Source organism: Prionailurus bengalensis, chromosome E2, assembly GCF_016509475.1.
Source record: "Prionailurus bengalensis isolate Pbe53 chromosome E2, Fcat_Pben_1.1_paternal_pri, whole genome shotgun sequence".
Taxonomy (NCBI): domain Eukaryota; kingdom Metazoa; phylum Chordata; class Mammalia; order Carnivora; family Felidae; genus Prionailurus; species Prionailurus bengalensis.
This window is the reverse complement of record NC_057352.1, coordinates 4,852,401-4,874,439: the sequence shown is the minus strand read 5'-3', so window position 1 is coordinate 4,874,439 and position 22,039 is coordinate 4,852,401. Positions and strand designations below refer to the sequence as shown.

General features: G+C 41.7%; 1 protein-coding gene across 2 annotated transcripts in view; it reads right to left on the bottom strand.

Moving 5' to 3' along the window:
* LOC122494752 (zinc finger protein 345-like) overlaps positions 1-22,039 on the bottom strand; it is a 232,203-nt gene that overhangs the window by 7,687 nt on the left and 202,477 nt on the right. The window contains exons 3-4 of one of the 2 annotated variants that reach the window (XM_043600167.1): positions 7,400-7,526; positions 6,799-6,894 (exon numbers count right to left, since the gene is read on the bottom strand). In XM_043600167.1, coding sequence (XP_043456102.1) covers positions 6,799-6,894; positions 7,400-7,433 — 130 coding nt within the window. In that variant the 5' untranslated portion in view covers positions 7,434-7,526. The remainder of the gene's footprint in view (positions 1-6,798; positions 6,895-7,399; positions 7,527-22,039) is intronic. The other variant, XM_043600166.1, reaches the window with a different exon arrangement.

Genomic DNA, 22,039 nt, shown 5'->3' with positions numbered 1-22,039 from the left:
CTAAAGCAATCATACACTAACATATTAGACATTTTGGAAAAGACTAAGACCACATGCTTTCACTGGTCAATTGACCAAACATTTAAACAAGTAACTCCTTGGATGCCCCGGTGGCTCAGTTGGTTAAGCATCCAAATGTTGGTTTTGGCTCAGGTCATGATCTCACTTTGTGAGTTCCAGCCCCACACTGGGCTCTGCACTGATAGTGGGCATCCTTTTTGGGATTCTCTCTATTTCCCTCTCTCCTTACCTCTTCCCTCTTATCTCTCCTCTCTCTCAAAATAAATAATTATTAAAAAGGTAATGGAGAACATTATATTTTTTTAAAAAAGCAATTACTGATAAAATTCATCAAAATTCTACAAATAGTAGAATAGAGGGAACCCACTGAAAATCATTCTAGGTAGCAGGCATTACCCTGATACCAAAGAGGACATAACCACAATACAGGAACAAAAAAAGGCTAGTTTGTCAAATATAAATATTGCTACACTGGCCTTCTTTTGACATTCATTTGCATGATAACTTCTCTAGCCCCTCACTTTCAACTGGCAGACGGCTTCAGGTCTAAATTGAGTCTTTTGTAGGCAGCAGATTAATCGGTTTGGGTTTTTTTTTAATCCATTCAGACACCCTATGTGTTTTGATTGGAGTGCATAGTACACTTACCTTCAAAGGAATTATTGACTAGATACCTAATGCTGCCATTTTATTATTACTTTTGGCATTGTTTCTGGAGATTGTTTTCTGATACTTTCTTGTCTTTCTCACTTTTGGTCTCTCCTCTGAAGTCAAAGACTATCCTTAAACATGTCTTGGAGGGCTGTTCCAGTGGTCACAAACTCCTTTAGTTTCTGTTTGACTGGAAATCTCTCTCCCCTCTAGTCTGAATGATAGTCTTCCTGGATAGACTGTTCTTGGCTGCCTATTTTCCCCATTCAGCATCGGGTCTGACTGCGGCCCCGGCCACCAACACACGTTACCCCACACAGCATAGGGGAAGAGCCCTGCAGTTCCACACCATTCTAGGGACTATCCAAAATGATGAAATGGAAGAATTCTCCTCAAAAGAAACTCCAGGATGTAGTGACAGCTAACAAACTGATCAAGAACGATTTAACCAATATAACAGAAAATGAATTTAAAATAATAGTCATAAAATTAATCGCTGGGCTTGAAAAAAGTATAGAGGACAGCAGAGAATCTATTGCTACAGAGATCAAGGGATTAAGGAACAGTCAGAAGGAGCTAGAAAATGCTATAAATGAGGTGCAAAATAAAACGGAGGGGACCACAGCTCGGAATGAAGATGCAGAGGAGAGAATGGGTGAATTAGAAGATAAGATTATGGAAAAAGAGGAAGCTGAGAAAAAGAGATTAAAAAAAAAAAACCAGGAGTATGAGGGGAGAATTAGAGAACTAAGTGATGCGATGAAACACAATAATATACGCATAATTGGGATTCCAGAGGAGGAAGAGAGAGAGAAAGGTGCTGAAGGTGTACTTGAAGAAATCATAGCTGAGAACTTCCCTGATCTGGGGAAGGAAAAATGCATTGAAATCCAAGAGGCACAGAGAACTCCCTTCAGATGTAACTTAAATCAATCTTCTGCATAACACATCATAGTGAAACTGGAAAAAAAAAAGGATAAAGAGAGAATTCTGAAAGCAGCTAGGAATAACCATGCTATAACATATAAATGGAGACCGATAAGACTCGTGACGGATTGTCTACTGAAACTTGGCAGGCCAGAAAGGAATGGCAGGAAATCTTCAACGTGGTGAACAGAAAAAATATGCAGCCAAGAATCCTTTATCCAGCAAGTCTGTCATTTAGAATACAAGGGGAGATAAAGTTCTTCCCAAACAAACAAAAACTGAAGGAAACCATCACCACTAAACCAGTCCTACAAGAGATCCTAAGGGGCATCCTGTGAGACAAAGTAACAGAGACATCACTACAAGCATGAAACCTACAGACATCACAGTGACTCTAAACCAATATCTTTCTATAATAACACTGAAAGTAAATGGACTAAATGCGCCAACCAAAAGACATAGGGTATCAGAATTGAAAAAAAAAAAAAACAAGACCCATCTATTTGCTGTCTACAAGAGACTCATTTTAGACCTGAGGACACCTTCAGACTGAAAGTGAGGGGATGGAGAACTATCTATCATGCTACTGTCTCTAAAGAAAGCTGGAGTAGCCATACTTATATCAGACAAACTAGACTTTAAATTAGACAGAGACCCAGTAAAAAAAGAGAACTACAGGCCAATATCCCTGATGGACATGAATGAAAAATTCTCAATAAGATACTAGCAAATCGAATTCGACAGCATAATAAAAGAATTATTCACCATGATCAAGTGGGATTCACTCCTGGGCTGCAGGGCTGGTTCAACATTCGCAAATCAATCAACGTAATACATCAAATTAATAAAAGAAAAGATAAGAACCATATGAGACTGTCAATCGATGCAGAAAAAGCATTTGACAAAAATCAGCATCCTTTCTTAATAAAAACCCTCGAGAAAGTCGGGATAGAAGGAACACACTTAAAATCATAAAAGCTATTTATGAAAAGCCCACAGCTACTATCATGCTCAATAGGGGAAAACTGACAGCTTTCTCCCTGAGACCAGGAACACGACAGGGGTGTCCACTCTCACTCCTGTTGTTTAACATAGTGTTGGAAGTTCTAGCATCAGCAATCAGACAAGAAAAGGAAATCAAAGGCATCAGAATTGGAAAGATGAAGTTAAGCTTTCACTTTTTGCAGATGTCATGATACCAAACATGGAAAACCCATGATAGACTCCACCAAAAGTCTGCTAGACCTGATACATGAATTTAGCAAAGTTGCAGGGTACAAAATCAATGTACAGAAATCAGTTGCATTCTTATACACTAATAATGAAGCAACAGAAAGACAAATAAAGAAACTGATCCCATTCACAATTGCACCAAGAGGCAGAAAATACCTAGGAATAAACCTAACCAAAGGTGTAAAATACCTGTATGCTGAAAACTATAGAAAGCTTATGAAGAAAATTGAAGAAGATATAAAGAAATGGAAAAACTTTCCGTGCTCATGGATTGGAAGAATAAATATTGTCAAAATGTCAATACTACCCAAAGCTATCTACACATTCAATGCAATCCCAATCAAAATTGCATCAGCATTCTTCTCCAAGCTAGAACAAGCAATCCTAACATTTGTATGGAACCACAAAAGACCCCAAATAGCCAAAGTAATATTGAAGAAGAAGACCAAAGCGAGAGGCATCACAATCCCAGACTTTAGGCTCTACTACGAAGCTGTCATCATCAAGACAGCATGGTATTGGCACAAAAACAGACACATAGACCAATGAAATAGAATGGAAACCCCATAACTAGACACACAAAAATATGGCCAGCTAATCTTTGACAAAGTGGGAAAGAATATCCAATGGAAAAAAAAGACAGTCTCTTTAACAAATGGTGCTGGGAGAACTGGACAGCAACATGCAGAAGGTTGAAACTAGACCACGTTCTTACACCATTCACAAAAATAAACTCAAAATGGATAAAGGACCTCAATGTGAGACAGGAAACCATCAAAACCCTAGAGGAGAAAGCAGGGAAAAACCTCTCTGACCTCAGCTGCAGCAATTTCTTACTTGACACATCCCCAAAGGCCAGGGAATTAAAAGCAAAAATGAACTATTGGGACCTCATGAAGATAAAACGCTTCTGCACAGCAAAGGAACCAATCAACAAAACGAAAAGGCAACCAACGGAATGGCAAAAGATATTTGCAAATGACATATCGGACAAAGGGCTAGTATCCAAAATCTATAAAGAACTCCCCAAACTCCACACCCGAAAAACATAAAATCCAGTGAAGAAATGGGCAGAAAACATGAATAGACACTTCTCTAAAGAAGACATCCAGGTGGCCAACAGGCACATGAAAAGATGCTCAACGTCGCTCCTCATCAGGGAAATACAAATCAAAACCACACTCAGATACCACCGCACGCCAGTCATAGTGGCTAAAATGAACAAATCAGGAAACTATAGATGCTGGCGAGGATGTGGAGAAACGGGAACCCTCTTGCACTGTTGGTGGGAATGCAACCTGGTGCAGTCGCTCTGGAAAACAGTGTGGAGATTCCTGAAAAAATTTAAAATAGCACTACCCTATGACCCAGCTATAGCACTGTTGCAAATTTACCCAAGGGATACAGGAGTGCTGATTCATAGGAGCACTTGTACCCCAATGTTTATAGCAGCACTCTCAACAATAACCAAATTATGGAAAGAGCCTAAATGTCCATCAACTGCCGAATGGATAAAGAAATTGTGGCTTATATACACAATGGAATACTACTTGGCAATGAGAAAGAATGAAATATGGCCTTTTGTTGCAACGTGGATGGAACTGGAGAGTGTTATGCTAAGTGAAAGAAGTCATACAGAGAAAGACAGATACCATATGTTTTCACTCTTATGTGGATCCTGAGAAATGTAGGACCATGGGGGAGGGAAAGAAAATAAAAAACAGGTTAGAGAAGGAGGGAGGCAAACCATAAGAGACTCTTAAATCTGAGAACAAACTGAGGGTTGATGGGTGGTGGGAGGGAGAGGAGGGTGGGTGATGGGTATTGAAGAGGGCCCCTGTTGGGATGAGCACTGGGTGTTATATGGAAACAAATTTGACAATAAATTTCATATTAAAAAAAAAAGAAATACCAATAGGTATTGTTTTTGAGTCTTCTATAGCATTAAAAGTCTAGGTCTCCTTTATGTTTTGTTCTGGATTACATTCACAATTTTAAGGCATTTGAACTAATGTGATGCACATTTTTTTTTATTTGCAGCAACAGAAAAGAGATAAGGAAGAGTATCTATGGGACATGAGGGCAGAATAAAATGGAAATTTACAGGACAGAACTCTCATTCACAATCTCTACTTTAAACAGCAATTCCTACAGCAAACATAGGAGAAATCCTTCATTTTCCAAAGCAGACCACAAAGTGAAATGAAGGAGGAAGCTTCCACAATAAATGAGATGATTAGTGCACATCTTCCCATAAAGATACTTAATAACAGAGAAAAAATATCAACCTTCTAGTGGAGGGATCCAGCAGACAGCACACAGGAAATAAGGAACCTGTAATGGGTGACACTGGGATCAGGTGGCTAATGTTCTTCAAAGGACACAGAACGACAGCTGTGAAATAAATGTCCAGAACAAATATGTAAATCACAGTCTAACAGCCAAAAGGAAAATAACCATTTTATTCAAATATCAAGCCACTATTCCATGGCAAACAATTCAAATGATCATCTTAGAGAGACTTATGGAGGAAGAAGAGAGAACAGGTAACTAAATGATATCAGGAAAACTCTGCAGGACCAACAGGTCAACCCAAATGATCTACCTCATACCTCAGGACGCACATGCCATGTCAGAATTTTCATCTAAGAAGTCAGAAATGAATCTCATAAAGAGCCACGCAGAAAGTGAAAACATTTATGAAAAAGGCACAGGAAGTTTCTATTATACAAGAAAAAAGATGAAAATTATGAAGTTACTGAGAAATAACGTACCCATTGAGTCTTTATGGCAGGCTGTGAGTTCTAAGTTCTCAGTGTTCTAGTTCCCTTGTGGCATTAATGTTGGTAGGAATATTAGAATAAACATGGACAAATTATTTCACCATTGAGGAATGGAAGACATAAATTGGAAATTTCTTATTATCATTCATAAGAAAAATAAGCTTCTGAAGTGAAATAGAGCATGAGATTTTCTCATTTAAAAAAATTTTTTTTTCAATGTTTATTTATTTTGGGACAGAGAGAGACAGAGCATGAACGGGGGAGGGGCAGAGAGAGAGGGAGACACAGAATCGGAAACAGGCTCCAGGCTCCGAGCCATCAGCCCAGAGCCTGACGCGGGGCTCGAACTCACGGACCGCGAGATCGTGACCTGGCTGAAGTCGGACGCTTAACCGACTGCGCCACCCAGGCGCCCCGAGATTTTCTCATTTTAGAAAATGCTTTTTTATCTGAGGGAATTACTGAATCTCAGTGTTGTATGATTAAGCCTAAAGCATCAGTGGGGCGCCTGGGTGGCTTAATTGGTTGACCATCCAACTTCAGCTCAGGTCATGATCTTGTGGTCTGTGAGTTCGAACCCCACATCAAGCTCTGTGCTGACTGCTCCAAGCCTGGCTGCTGCTTCAAATTCGATGTTTCTGTCTCTCTCTGCCCCTCCCCCACGATTGCTCTGTCTGTCTGCCTCTCTCTCAAAAACAAACATTAAAATAAAAACAAAGAGTATAGCCCCAGGAACATTGGAAAGCATAAACTGGAAATCACGTGATCCCTGTCTCCAGTGCTCCTGGGTTTGGACACCAAAACCCACTCTGTCCACCACTAATATGACACACTTCTCACGAAAACAGAAATTGGGAATGACTTACAATAGAGTTTCTCAGAATATGGAGAATTCTCCAGGGCCTTCAAAGCAAAGGAGAAGCTTTCAGACTTTGGAGATACTCAATGCGCAAGGGGAGTCTCCTGGCACTCACTGTGGATGTGATGGACCATCACTGGAGCAGAACAAAGAATCCTTCGAGAATGTAAGAGTATGATGGCTTGGAAAGCTGATGTCCCGCTATGAGTGGGACAGACATAAAACTGGTCTTCAAACTAATTTCCATGCAAGGAGAGCTACTTGAGCCATATTTTAAATACTTGCATATCACCACTGTCATCTGTTTTGTTCATGCCCACCTACCTGCTGGTGAGGCTACCGTCTTCTCTCTCTTCACATCCCAGAGCTCCCTCTTTTGTTCCAAAAAAATGACCAGGTGTGGTTTCGACACAATGAGACCTGGTTTTCAGAAAAAAAAAAAAAAAAAAGAACATACCTGTTTCTCAGATTCTTTCAGCCCAATACTGTGCTCAGTACATGAGAGAGGACAATGTAGAATACCAGAAAATGATTTCTGAATGCTGTTGCCCAAAAGCCCCTTTAGTATACTTGACAGGAATTTCCAATGTTCACATCATGACCTCACGTCCAAGTACTACCACTACAGGAATGAGTAGCAGTTGGGAGCTTAAGTGGGCAGTACCATTTTATGCCACTCAATGTTTACAATTACCACTCATCTACAGATAATGATGCTCTTACCTCACCGTAAAGAAGGGGAATCTACAGCTGGAAAGGAAACCTCATGAAGATATTTCTCTATATCTACAAACTCTACTTCTTTCTCTGACTGCAGGCATCTGAATCCCAGTCATGCAAAGAGGATGTTTCCCAGCAACAGTCTTCCAAGGAAGGAACAAACCCGCGAGTGTGGTTTGGGAAGTCTGGAAGGAGTTATCCTCACCCAAGAAGAGGAGGTGTCCATAGGTCTCTAACATCACATCCCTGTACAGTTCTCACTGACTCTGGTTCAGGCATCCCCATTCCTCCTGAGAGAATTCTATGGCCACATCCCTGAAGGTCAGCAGTCCCTGCAACAAATACCACAGTTACCAAGTAGCCATAGGCAGCATTCATAATGGTACCTAAGATGCAGGAGGGAGTTAATGTCACCAGCTGGACCCCAAGACCTGACCTTCACTGCTTACTTGTTGATACCCACTGCCCTTAGTCCCTCATTTTATTTCACTTGTTCTTTCAACCTTATCTGTTACTTCAGGCAACAACACCCCAGGGCCATCGTCTCTTGCAATGGAAACAGAACGTATACAACAAAAGGTATGTCATCTGAGAAAGAGCTTATACCCACCCTGTCTGAGCTCATCCCCTGACTCACTCCTAAGCAGGTAGACAGTGGTGCCAACCACGGGGAGAGGATTGTTACCATGACCTCATTATAACGCTAAACTCTCCACCTAAGAGCGAGCACAAACCTCATTTACTATGTAACATCCAGAATAGGTATGGAACTGCTTGCTTTCAAAAAGTAAACATTCTAATGTGTATTTATTTTTGAGAGAGAGACAGAGCAGGAGCAAGGGAAGGACAGAGATGGAGACACAGAATTGGAAGCAGGCTCCAGGCTCTGAGCTGTCAGCACAGAGCCAATTGCAGGGATCGAACTCACAAACCGCAAGATCTCGAGCACACAGACTGCATGATCATTACCTGAGCTGAAGTTGGATGCTCAGCCAACTGAGCCACCCAGACCCCCCCCTGTATACAACTGTTTTCTTCAGGCCCAAGTGCAACCTTATCCCCACCTTGACATAAGATGATGGGCTCTCCCTCTAATTCTCCACCTTTACATAAGATGATGGGCTCTCCTTCTAATTCTCCACCCTGACTATATGTGAAACCATTCCCTTCCCAGGGTCTCTGCTTTGGAAGTGATTCCCTGTGATCTCCTTAATTGTTAAAATTCATATTTCCTTTGTGTGACAACCCCAGCTGGTATAGAATCTATCTGTGACTCACCAAGAAGTGAATTCCTGTTTCTTCAGGTACTTTAGGAAAACTGGTTCCGACTTAGAGGGGTTTCCTGCTTTCTGCAGGAAGACCTTTTTCAACACAATAATATGCTTTCATGTATTTTCTTACTTTGAGGTAAGAACCAGTGTAAATATTGTGTTTATTCAAGCGAATTTATAAAATGAAGACATCAACAAAGGCATCCGCATTTTTAAATACTATATTCACATCACATAGTATACCTGGTGTCTATTTCTTAGATGGAAATTCTGGGTGTGTTACAATGTACGTAGCATATTCTAATATGAATTACAATTTCACAATGGTGCATTGAAGAGCTTTATTTTTTTTTAAGTTTGTATGCTTATTTTGAGAGAGTGAGAGAGAGAGCAAGTGGAGGAGGGTAGAGAGACGGAGAGAGAGAGAATCCCAAGGAGGCTCCCCACTGACAGTGCAGAGCCTGACTTGGGGCTCCATCTCAGGAACCATGAGCTACTGACCTAAGCTGAAATCAAGAGTCAGATGCTTAACTGACTGAGCCACCCAAGTGCCCCCAGATTCTGCATTGCTGACAAGACATTAGCCTATTGGCCAGGGAATAGATATTTGAATAACAAAGAGCAAGAATTCAAAGGCAGGAACTCATGGAGTACTTGGAACTAAATGGGTTTTTAACAACCACAGGTTCTACTAGAATAGCAAAAAAGGCAACAAGGAGCCTTTCTGAGCATTTCCTACTTAGTAGATAGCATCTACTCATTTTTCATAAATTAATGGCAAATGAATAATCATAATTATAAACAATTATCATCTATGAGAGCAAACAGGTTATTCTATTTCTCTGGATATTTTGTCAAGCATCCAGTACATGGAAGAGATTCCGTTTTAACCCGGGTTATCTGACCTAGAGCTGATCTAAAACGACACAGTGGTCAATATCCAGACGGGACCCTAAAGCAACGTTAGTAACACGTGTGAAAGCTGAGAAGAATGATGGAAACCAGAAAGTGTCCACACAAAATTGATCTCCTATTTTACACTTCATGCACACACCCATACATTTAGAAAGCAGTTATATACATATTAAAAGTGATAGAGTGGAAGGCCACCTGGGTGGCTCAGTTGGTTAAGCATCTGACTTTTGATTTTGACTGAGATTGTGATCTCAAGGCTCCTGAGTTTGCGCCCTACATTGGGCTCTGCGATGATAACAGGGAGCCTGTTTTTAAACTGTCTCTCTCTTCCTCTCTCTCTGCTTCTTCTCCACTTGTTCTCTTCATCTTCCCGTCTCTCACACAAACTACAGAAAACAAGGGAAGAGCAGAAAATGGTCGTGGAAACTCAGAAACATCTTCAATGACATTACACTCATAAATCTAGTTTTAGATAATGATGCTTAGGTCTTTTATTCACACTGTCAACACAAACACATTGAAAGATATACATAAACCAGCTATTATTTCTGAATCTAGTATGATGAGGGATACAATCAGGAAAATGTGCACCTTCACCAGAGAAGGCTGACCTAGAGCCTGCAGAGTTTTAATAAGCATCAAGTAAGTGCTGGTTGCTACATTCTTAAGGGGTCTCCTGACTGCCTATACATCTCAATAAGTAACGTTGAACTGAATGGTAATCACCAGAGAAATCCTGCAGAAGCAGTTTTACACTCAGAAATTCAAAGGAAGGGGCTCCTGAGTTGCTCAGTGGGTTAAGCCTCTGTCTCTTGGTTGCAGTTTAGGTCATGATCTCACAGTTTATGAGTTTGAGCCCCCAGTAGGGCTCCGTGCTGCTGAGTATGTGGAGCCTGCTTGCGATTCTCTTTCTCTCCCAATTTTTCCCCGTTCCCTCCATCATGTGCTCTGTGTCCTTCTCAAAATAAGTAAATAAACTTAAAATAAAATAAAAGGAACATTTGTGATCTTAATACTGCGTGCAACTCCCCTCCCCCCCAGGACATACAAGCTTCGTGAAGCCACAGTATCACTCTCTCTGACCACAGGTCCAGTCTCTGTGCTACTCCAATAAGCTATCTTGCATCATCCAACATCTCAAGAATAGTTTCTTGACCATTGTGCTTGATGATCCCATCATATACTGTTTCATTGAAAGCTTTTGTTTCAATCCTCATTTCTGCTCTATTCTATTTCAGTATTCTAAGGTGCAAGCATGTAAACTATGGGATTCTTCTTTTCTTGTTCTGAAAATACAAAGTAAATAGAATAATAGATTTGCATCAAGAGTGTGGAGTAAACTAACAATCTACAGGATGGAGGTCTGAGTGATTTAGAACCTCCATTCCCAGAAGTCAATATCTCTACTACACAAAGGTGAGGGCCTTCATTGTCCAGTGGAAACTGCTGGGATGTGGGTTGGGAGAAGGGGTCAAGAAAGGATTCTGGAGCCCTCTTTGGTCAAAAAAGCTGTTTTGATGAAAGCACAGAGAGAGGAATTGTGGCACCAAGGGCTGCAGTAGGATTGTGAGGAGACACTGATGATATGCTTTAAGTTGGAGGCATAGAGATAAAAGAAGTTTCTAAAGCATTTCCAGATAGTCAAGAAGACTTACAGGATACTGGCAGTCTGACTCTCCTCAAGCTGAGCTTCCCTTTTGCCTCTGGCAAAGCATTCACATGAAGGCAATTGTGAATTCCTTGAGCAGTGTCACACTCTGCCTATATCTAGTGTTTATCAATGGATGGCAAGCTGTAAGAAAATTTAATCCTATCGACATTTCTTTTGCCTCCGTTCCTTTCATCAATAACTACAGGCAAAGAGAAACTCAGAAGAGGTTTCCAGTTGAAATGGGATGGTTTCTGCACCTCACTCAGGACATATACCTAAAACCCTTACAAATGAGAAGGGAAATGTGAGCGTTATAGAGGAGAAATCTAGCAGAGAGCACAAAGCCAAGTTAAAGCATTTCATATCAGCAGTAATGAAATCACTTGTAATGAAATAAACTGAAAATGGGGTATCTTTTTTACATTCTAAAGAACAAAAGTCTTCTTTTTATCAGACAACTTTGGAGTTAATGTGGGCCTCATTATCCATCCTGTGTATTTGTGCACTTTCTTCCTCCTGGTCTCTAAAGAGGCGATTAAGCCTCCAGATCTGACCTAAATTGGGAACGGTTTTCCTTGAGTGCTATGCCAGGACCAGACTCCAATCAGCAATAGGAATCTTGGACTCAATGCCTTCCCCTGTGGATCATTCACAAAGGGAATATTTTCAATACTTGCAGAACTTTAATTTGGAGTTGGAGAAAGGGGAGAAGGCTCAGCGATAAAATGGAAGAGTGTTGTACAAACCTAATCTTGAGTATCATCGGAAAAGCTTAAAAATTAGGTGAAAAAATAAAGCAGAAATCTCAGAACTAGAAAAACCAACACTTGTAATTTCAGTTAGCATGGACTTTCAAGAGAAAAAGAGGGAATGGGCTCTGCCCTCGAAAGCACAGCTTACCTGAGAACTGGCCATTCCTTCTTTCACCTGGTCCGCTAGATTTCTTCTCCAAAGATTTTGCTAGAGATATCACAGCTGCAGAAGGAAAAACTATCTTCCAAGCCACTAACACAGCCTCTTCCACTGTAAACTGATCACCTGCTGGCCAGACTGAAATGTAGAAAAGACCCAATTTCCTACTCCTTTGCGTAAAAAGCTATTCAGAACCTTTTGAGCTCCTAAGTGGATGCCAACCTCTGAGTTTTCATCCTCTGGCTTCTGGAGGCTTCTCTGCCCACAGATGCCACTACCCCTACAAATGCTACTACATCATAGGCACACTTTTTTACACGGCCCTGATCCTCTCCAACTTCTGTAGAGGAGACCCTGGTACCTCCCCTAGAGCCAAAGCCTGCACTCACCTCTCCTAAATTATTGGGAAACCTTTGTGCTTCATCCTGGATTTCCTTAGAATCACCTGTAGCACTTAATTAAAACAACACCATTGTTTCATCAAACATTGATTGACAGAATCTGGGGGGGGGGGGCGATATGATCATTTTTTGAAATTCCACAAGTGATCCTGTTGGGAAGTATTTGGGAAGGTGACCAGACAAAAAGCACGATCATAGCTATGGTGGTTGTCCAGATTTAAATCCATGCCTCCTCCACTGATCAGAGTTTCTGGAGATTTACACATCCCCCCTCTTTCTTCTTTGCAGTGGGAGACACCCTTCCACAGGGAGCTTTCCCTTATACATGCAAATGCCTCTTTCAAAAGGGTTTCAGACCTTTTCCTTTGTCTGCTCCTTTAAAGTAATCCTTATGCCAAAGAGACACATTTTGGAATGGTAAAATGCTCCCATTCAGTAGCAAAGTTTACTTTGCTAAGTCACCGCTAAACAGTTTTCCCAACTGAATGCATTTTTTAACTCCTTCCAGGAATATTTGAGATTTCTAATCCCTCATTATTTTCACTGAAATTTGGTGTTATCCTCTTTTCTTATTTTGTCCATTCCAGAAAATATTGAGTGGTTTCTCACAGTAAAATATAGAGTGATCTAAGACAGTTGTGCTGCTGCCTGAAACTGAAACCACTTAAAAGCATAAAATTGAACAATTGAAAATGGAGGCAATAAAACATCAACAAGGCTGGCTATTGAACTTAGTAACTTTTTTTCTCCTGGGGAAACCTCCCATTATTCCTTCTTAACCCCCCTTCCTTTTTTTTAACCAAGTACCACACTGGAAATATGATGACAAAGGCTGGCAACACAAACACATTTCCTGTTGAAACAGGATGGATCCTGTTTTTCCCTATAAAAACCCCCAGCCCCTTCTTCTGGGTGGGCTTGCAGTGTTGAAGGCCTTAACCTGCTTCAGCCTCTTCTGCCTGGGAAAACAATAAAGCTCTTATTCCTCTTTTGCCCAAACTCTGTCTTCACATTTTATTTTAGCTCTGAAGAACAGAGGTCAGTTTTTAACCACAGAATGAATGTGTACAAGAAGAAAACATTTTCCTTCATCTGTTCTCTATCCTTGGCCAGTCTAACAATTAAACTGACATCAGGCAGTTTCAAAAGAGAAAAAAAAGAACTTCTTGATGATGGGAACCTCAAAGATTTGAGGCTCAAAGACAGGCAATTGATGCTTATATGCCATTTGGAATGAAGGAGAAGGGGGTAGGGATTTACATCTCAAGAAGGAGGAACAACATCTACATTCAATGAGAAAGGAAGACAAATGTTTATCAAATATATTTGCACTGCCGTGCAGATAACCCTTTATAAATGGTTCATCGCTGGGGCACCTGAATGGCTCAGTTAAGTGTCCCTCCTTGGCTTAGGTCATGAGCTAGCGGTTGGTTAGTTTGAGTCCCACATCGGGGTCTCTGCTTTCAGCACAGAGCCCGCTTCAGATCCTCTGTCTCCCTATCTCCTCCAACACTGCTCGTTCTCTCTCTGTCTCTCTCTCTCTAGAATAAATCAATAAACTATTTTAAAAAATCAAATAAAAATTAAAGGTTCATCTCTGCTATTAACTCCTTCCTAGTAGAGGTCCCTCATCTAATTTATTCTTGGTATGTGTTTCAGCCTCAGAAAAGAAGGACATTTTTCCATTTCCAGCAACTTAGAGGTTGCTAGAAGATATTTTGTTAAGTTAAATAAGCCACATGCAGAAAAATATATACTCTATGAAATCACATACATGCAAATCTTAAAAATGGCAAAATTATTAAAGATCAGCATGTTTGTTGCCAGGGGCTGAGGATGGGGGAAATGTTTAGATGTTGGACAACTGGCAAAAGGCACTACTAACGCAGGATGTGTGAGTAGTGAATGTTTACACCTTGGTGAGTGTGCTTAATACTAGTGTATTGTAGCCTTGAGATTTGCTAAGAGAGGCTATTGGAAGTGTTCTCAAGACACACGCGTACACACACACATATTAACAATGGGAGATGAGGGATATGTTTACTGGACAGATTGTGGTAATGACTTTGTAAGCAGGACCCAAGGGTACAGGAGCACCTGGTTCCAGTGGCCCCAGACAGACCCAGTTCTGCCACTCATGGCTGACCAAATCCAAGGGCAAGACAGAGGACTTTTGCTGCCTCAATTTTCACCTCAAACTTCCTCACTGGGTTCCTTCCAGCTTGTCTCCTGGCTCAGGAGGAAGACCCTGAGGACAAAGTATCCCTCAGGGGAACTGGAACTACCCCTCATGCCTCAAAGACTGTCCTGAGCCAGAAAGACCCCACCCTGGATTGACTCCAGGACAATGACAGACTTCACTGTCTACCTGCAGGTCCTGACTCCTTTTGCCCCTCCACCCACCTCTCCCCTTTTCCCTTCCATACACCTGGAAGTGTATCCAGCACTTTGGAGACAGTCCTTGAGACATTATTCAGCCATCTTTTCAGTGTCAGCCTCCCTGAAATAACTTCCTCTCATGTTTCACCACCTCTCATCTCTCTGCCTTTGGATTTTGTCAGTGGCAAGTGGCCAAACCTGGTCTGTGTGGGTCCCCGAGAGAAGGCAAGAACAGCAGTGGGATGAGTGGTGATAAAACAAGAAGGAGATTTTCTTCACAGAGGCCAACACTGAGAAGAGAGGTGACCAACATCTCAAACACTGTCCCCAACCTGCTGAAAATCCTTCCAGGTTTATATAAAGAAAATGTAGGAGGAAGGGTGGTGGTACATGCAGGTGGTGAAGACCAGGCCAATCATTGCATTGCTGTCAGGGAGGTAGGGTCCTGCTGGCTCAGGGCAGTCCCTATTGCTGGAGGGGGTAGTTTTCTTTCCCATCCTGGGATGCTTTGCCTGCTGGGGCTTCTTCCTGAGCTAAATGCTGACCTGGAAAGAAGAATGGAATCAGAAAGCACAGACGAAGGTCTAAAGAGAGACAGTTGAAGGCACTGCTGGGTCCTCTTTCCATTTCATAAAATCTATGTATATTTACTTTTTAACACTTGACTGACCTCTAGATGTTCAGAAATGAAAAACAGGGTGATGAATGGGTTGGCTCCTGAAACTCCCATGGAGCAAGAATCTCCTATCCCCTTTTGGGGGTGTCAGAATTCCTGTCCCTTTCTGGTTGTTCAGAAACAAGAAATTGACATGAGACTGGGTGGCTCAGTTGCTTGAGGGTCTCTTGATTTTGTTTACGAGATCTGGGTTTGTGAGATCAAGCCCCACATCAGGCTCTGCTCTGACAGCACAGAGCCTGTTTGGGATTCTCTTTGTCCCTCTCTCTCTGCCCCTCCCTGGTTCTCACTTGCTCTCTCTCTCTCTCTCTCTCTCAGTCTCCCATTCTCTCTCTCTCAAAATCAATACACTGACGTTTTTAAGAAAATTGAGACTGGCAAAGACTATCCTTGTAACCTGTTTCTTTTCAAAAGAGTCAATTGACATCAAAGCTCAATATAGACCAAGTGAACTTCAGCACATCTATCCATTTCAGTTCCTCAGGCTGGAAATGTCTATTCATTATTGACTACCACCAGCTTTCTTTTTATATGTATCAGCTGGCACATCCACCTGCATTTTCTTCTGTCCTAGGCAGTTCACTGTTACACTTATGACTGAAAACACTTAAAGATGCTCATGGATTTCCTTGAGCATTTCATCTATCAAGACATCAACATTTTTCCTAGGACACAAGGCACAATGTTCAACATTTGGTCTCGAATGCCTGCATTCCCTAAAACCTAGCTTTCCCTACACCTTCACCTGTGGTCAGTCACATTAAAATTCAGAAACAATTGCCCTTACCCATATTTCTTGAAGGAACTTTGAACTATCTTTGTGCAACAGTCTTCAAACCCCATGCCCAGATAAATGTTGGACAACTATAATGTATCATATTGAAAGATACACATTCAAAGATAATTTAAAGTATTTCTTCAATATTACAGAACAAACTGTTATATTACTGATAAGATACTGGCCTTATTGCTGGGGCCGTTAACATATTCAAACAGCTACTTATATGATAATTATAAAAGGGTTCATTTATGCCTGTAATTTATTATTTATAACTAGAATAGATATATTTTGGTTAGCTTATTATCTAATTTATTTTGTGTGTGTGTATGTGAGAAAGAGAGCACAAGAAGGGGAGGAGGCAGGGAAGTGAAGACAGAATCCCATGCCTTTAGCACAGAGCCTGATGTGGGGCTGGAACTCAAACCATGAAAACAGGACCTTAGCCAAGATCAAGACTCTTAGGCTTAACTGACTTGTGCCACCCAAGCATCCCTAGAATAGATTACTTTAGTCACAATTTTACTTACAAGGTCACTGATGTGTAATTGAACAGACAGGAAAAACAACAGACTGCATATTTCTTATGAGATGGGGAGGTTTTGTAATTTCTCCAGGCTACAGAGAAGAGCGTGAACACGTAGTGATTGTCACTCGGATAAATGTCCTGACAGTGGTGAAAAATGCCTTCATTAGGCCCCAGTTGTTTACTTGCTTCCAGGTGGCCTACTGAAAAAGAGAAAAATTGTAATGATGGAAGACAGGGTATAGAAAGTTGCAAAGATGCTCCCTAGGACAAGGATGTTTGGGGTAGCTGTTATCTCAGGACACTATCTACTTGTGATTACTTCCTATCAATAGGATGGCCCCTCAGCTTGTACATGCGCAAAGCATGAAAACCATAAATAGTCCTAAACACAAAATATCTGAGGTATAAGGATCATCATCCAGTATAGATGATGTGCAAGCCTGCAAAAAAAAAAAAAAAAAGTCTTAAGAAATGTAGGAAGAGTTAAATCATACAAATATCTTACTTTGGCCACCATGGATTGAAACTAAGTTGTTGTTTTTAATGTTTATTTATTTGAGGGAGATTGTGAGCAAGTGTGAATGGGGGAGTAGCAGAGAAAGGAAGAGAGGCTCCATGCTCACTTTGGAGCCCCATGTGGGGCTTGACCCATGCCCATGAGAGCAAGACCTGAGCAAAATCAAGAGTTAGACCCTCCACCAACTGAGGCACCCAAGCACCTCTAATTCCATTTTTAGTTATTTTAAAACCTCATACTGTTCTCCTGAATGGCTGCTGCACCACTTTGTTTTCCCACCTACAGTGCAACAGGATTCCCCTTCTCTTCATCCTCACCAACCCCTGTGGTTTCTTGTGCTGTTAATTTTACCCATTTTGGCAGGTGGGAAGTGCTATCTCGTCTGTGTTTTGATTTGTGTTGCCATGATGATGAGGGATGTTGATCATCTTTACGTGTGTCTGTTAGCGTTCTGGCTATCTTCTCTCAAAAACTGTCTATTCATGTCTTTTGCCCATTTCTTATCTGGGTTGCTTGATTTGTGGGTGTTGACTTTGAGAAGCTTTTATAGATTTAGACTTTTCATTCAAGTATCAATTACTGTGTCATCTCCCTCTTTTCAAATAATTGGGTAAGGTTTGTCCTGTTTTAGTAAAGCATATGCACTTTCAACTGTAAGAGAGAAGTTTGGAATCAAACTTCAGAAATGACCAAACAGTCCCAGAGAGTCTCAGAATTGGTACTTAGTTTCAGGTTTTTGATTTTCAGGATGTCTTGAAATCTAGTCCTTGTTCTGCAGCAGGTGACTTAAATATCTAAGCTGGTTTTGAGCAAACTGCAATTTTTCTTTGGGCACCTGATGTCTCTTTAAAGCCAGAAGTTTTCACAGGTGTATGCTGGTGTCATGCAAAGAACCTTGAGAAGGGGAGCAGAGAATTAAAATATGTCATAACAAAGGAGAGCCTGCAGAAAACTTACTGTCATGTAGTATAACATTTAAGGTTGTCACATATAGAATGGACCCTGTGTGGAACCCTGAGGCATTACTCAACAGGTGTATTGCCATTCCTCCCAACTGAAGGTAAAAAGTACTGGCTATCCTTATCAATTGGACTATTTTGAAAAGGACTGCATGGGTGTTTCAGGGAACAATCAGTTTTCAGTGGGAATCGACATCACTAGTGGATGAATGTTGGGAACAAAAAATAAAGACAGATAGCAATGTTATTTTTTGCTCAGGGGTCCTAATCAAACTTCCATCCTCAGCCTTTGGGTTTTCTCTCAGGTACAATAGGGGTCATACAGGGACTAGTATCCCCTTCCCTTGCCAGGACTCTCCTTCCCAGGAACCTCCTATCCCCCAGAACCTCCACCCCATGCTCTCCAGCCCATGCCCCCCATGGCTGCCATGGTCCGAAGTCCTGGCCTTCGATGCAGCTGTGGCCCAAGATGGCTTGAGCGTGACCATTGATCTAGGGCCTAAGCCTTGTATTCCTATTATGTGCTTGGTGCACTGTTGGGTTTCCTTATTTAGGGGGCAATGATTAATTTAGGGCAGAGATTTTGACAGATCTATTTGAAGCTTGATGAGTGATGCACTGTGGATTGTGCCAATATCAGTTGAACATTTTCCTCAGAAGAATGTTGGTAGCACATCGAATAGGACTGATCATTTGATCAGTACCACTAACCTCAGCTAAAGTGCCATCAGAGACAGAGCATAGACAACACGTTGAAATGTCATTTATCTCCCCTTGTTTCCAAGTGTGGTTACTACTGTCAAATTCTAGATTTTCCTTCCCCCTTTTTGGGAAAAAGAAATTCTGGCATGAAATTTGCCAAAGAAATCTCAGTCCAGTAAATGAATTGGGGCAAGTGACCTAAGGAGAAATGGGCGTGTAATGCTCAAAACGCCTAGACACAAAGGAATAAGTTCATAGACTGGGACCCGTTGCTATTTATGGGAGACCCGCGTTTTTTTAACTGATTTAAGTTCTCTGCGGCAGGGGCTGCTGGTAGCACTTGGTTTGACCACTAAGTGTGTAGCTCAGGTATCAATAAGAACAAAGGGAGGTTTATTCCCAGGGCACAGAGTAGTTTCTCCAAGCCAATTGATAGGGAGGACTAGGAAGACACCTGTGGTTCCTTGGAGCCCTGTGTTTGGGAATTAGGAAGACATGGAAAATGTTGGCTAAAGAGCTGAAGGTGTGTTTGGCTCTTAAATTTGTAACTCTCTTTTTTCCAATGTCCAGAAACTCTGATCACTAGGGAAGAAATGGGTTTAAACCTGGATAATAACCGAAGCCTTCCTTACTGCTCTAAATGGTTCCCAAAGGGATCCAGTGTGGAGTTTCAAAACCGACCCTTGCTGTTTCCCCCTCCTCAGATTCTGTCAATTGTTGTGGTTGGAAACAACAGTGTCGACTTAATTAAGTGCTCCAGGTGATTCTCCCTGAGGCCAGAGTCAGTCGGCAAGGTTTCCCATTAATTTATGAGATTTGAGTGCAGGCTTTTGCTCAAGGAGAGGTAACAAGGTCTCCTCTACGTGAGTGTGGGAGGATTAGGTCCACCCAGCACACTGTTCCTATAGTTTCCTACAGTTCTTCTGTAGCAGAATTTGTGGGTGTCTGTGGGAGTGGAAGCCACTGAAACTATACAAGGAAAACTCAGAGGTTGGGCTCCAAGTATGTAGTCTCTGTTTCTGAAAAGTTCTGACACAAAAAACTAGGAAGTTTGGTCCTCCTGCATTTCAAAGTCCTGCCTACCAGTGAGCACTTTTCTGGTGAAGATGTTCTGTTGGTGCCTTTAAGGGCATTTTCTCCTGATGCAGATGTGATTTCTCCAGAAATACCTTCTGAAAAAGAAATCTAGAGGACAAGGGGAAAGAAGAAGAAATGGCCAGCTCTCAGGTAAGCCTGGTGTTCCAGGTCGGAGGGTATGTCATCTTTTCCCCCTAAAATTCCATGCATTTAGAAACCGCAACTGTTGATTTCTCTGTGTTTGGTGTTTCTGCCTTATGTTTTCACCAAAGCTTTACAACCTTCTCAGGAACAATACTCAAGGTTAGGTCTTTAGAACTCTTCTCCCCTATAACCGGCAGTCTTCTCTACATTCTCCAACCAGGCTTTCACTAGGACATCAACACTTGTCAGTTTAAATTAAAGTCCTGCAAGTATTGCAAACATTCCCTTTAGGACAGATCCAAAAGGGAAGTTGTTGAGTCCAAGATTCCTGTTGCTGATGGGGTCTGGTGGTGGGATTTCAGTTGAGGAGAACCGTTCCCCCTTAGTTCCCTGTTTAGTATCTGTCTGTAGAGCAGGATTAAGAAAATGAAAAATACAAGACCCCCAGTATCTTAGGAGTCCTCTTAAGCATATGGGAATCCTTCTGGAGACCTCCCTTTTGCCCTTTCCCTCCCCTGGCTGCATAGTCACTCTTCACAACCCCACTGTGGATCTTGGTGCCCACAGGTCCTCTCTTTGTGTTATAATAAAACGAACTTTTTGCACCAAATACTAAATGCAAAAAAAACCAGAGAATGGATATGAGGCCTGAATAACTTGGAAAGTTAAAAAAGGGGGTAACAGTATGGTTTGTAAAATGTGAAAAAGATACTCTGTTTAAAATATACTAGACATACAGGACAGGGAAACAGCCGTCTAAATGTGGTGCTTCTCCCATTCAGATGGGGGCTTCCAAATATGGGTCACTGATCCTGTGGAAGCCGAGGGCATGAGTGGTGAAAAGAATTCACCTCTGGCAGAATAGGACATTAGATTTATGAATACACCTCAAGGGAGTGGTGGGAAGCACAGCAGAGGAGAGGCTCCTGCCTTGGGCAGTGACTTGGGGCTGATTTTGCTGGGGAAGATGAGTATGTATGGTGACTTATGGAATTTGCCCTCATGTGGTAATTCTGCCTGGTTGTAAATACCCATTTGTTAGTTAGGGCCTCTACATATTTTGAGGCAGGTCACCTGTTGGGCCTGCCTCTCTTCAGCCAGGTGGGCCCTGTGGACTCCTCTACTGCCTGGTGCTCAAGCCTGTTTGCCTCAAAGCAGCCTCTACTGAAAGTACATATGTGATTGAAGTTTGTATAAATCCACTGTATTCTCTCATAATTAGACTGACTATCAGATTCACTGTTTGGGGGCCAACAGAACACACCAGGGATCATGTGTCCTTTGGTGTGTCTTAGGCACTGATAGCAATTTGTTTCCTTACACTTCGTGTTCACTTCTTTAACTGGCCTGGTTCACTCTGCCAGATCTCTCCCTTATAATGTTCATCCTCTCCCCCCCCCCCCCCCCCCCCGCCCCATGTCTGGTAAGGATCTTAGATTTACTGAGCGATGTGCAGAAGCCATCACATTTCAGCTGGAAACTTCTTTCTTCTGAGTTTCTCTTTGCTTGTAGTTTCTGGTGGGGAGAACTAAGGCAAAAGAAGTGTAGCTTCAATTAAATTTCCTTACACCTTGGAGCCCATTGATAAAGGAATGTCATACTCTGCCTGACTCATTTAATAAAAATTAAACATTAAGGTATGAAAGCAGCTATGATTTACTTGAGGAAGGGCATATCCTGTCATTGGGTTGCAAAGTGTAAGGAAACTTAATTACAGCTGCACGACTCTTGACTTTGCGTCCCTCATCATTGCCCCCCTTGAACAACGTAGACGTTTACATCTTTAAGGTTGTTAAAGTGGAAGGTCTGCACTTCCGTAACTTCTTTCTGATGAATCGGTTCCTACCTATGAGTGAAGATTAGTCAGTTGGGAATTTAGTAGGCGTTAGGAAGGCTAAGGCAGCTGTCTTTAGAGTTGATAAAATGTGGGAGTT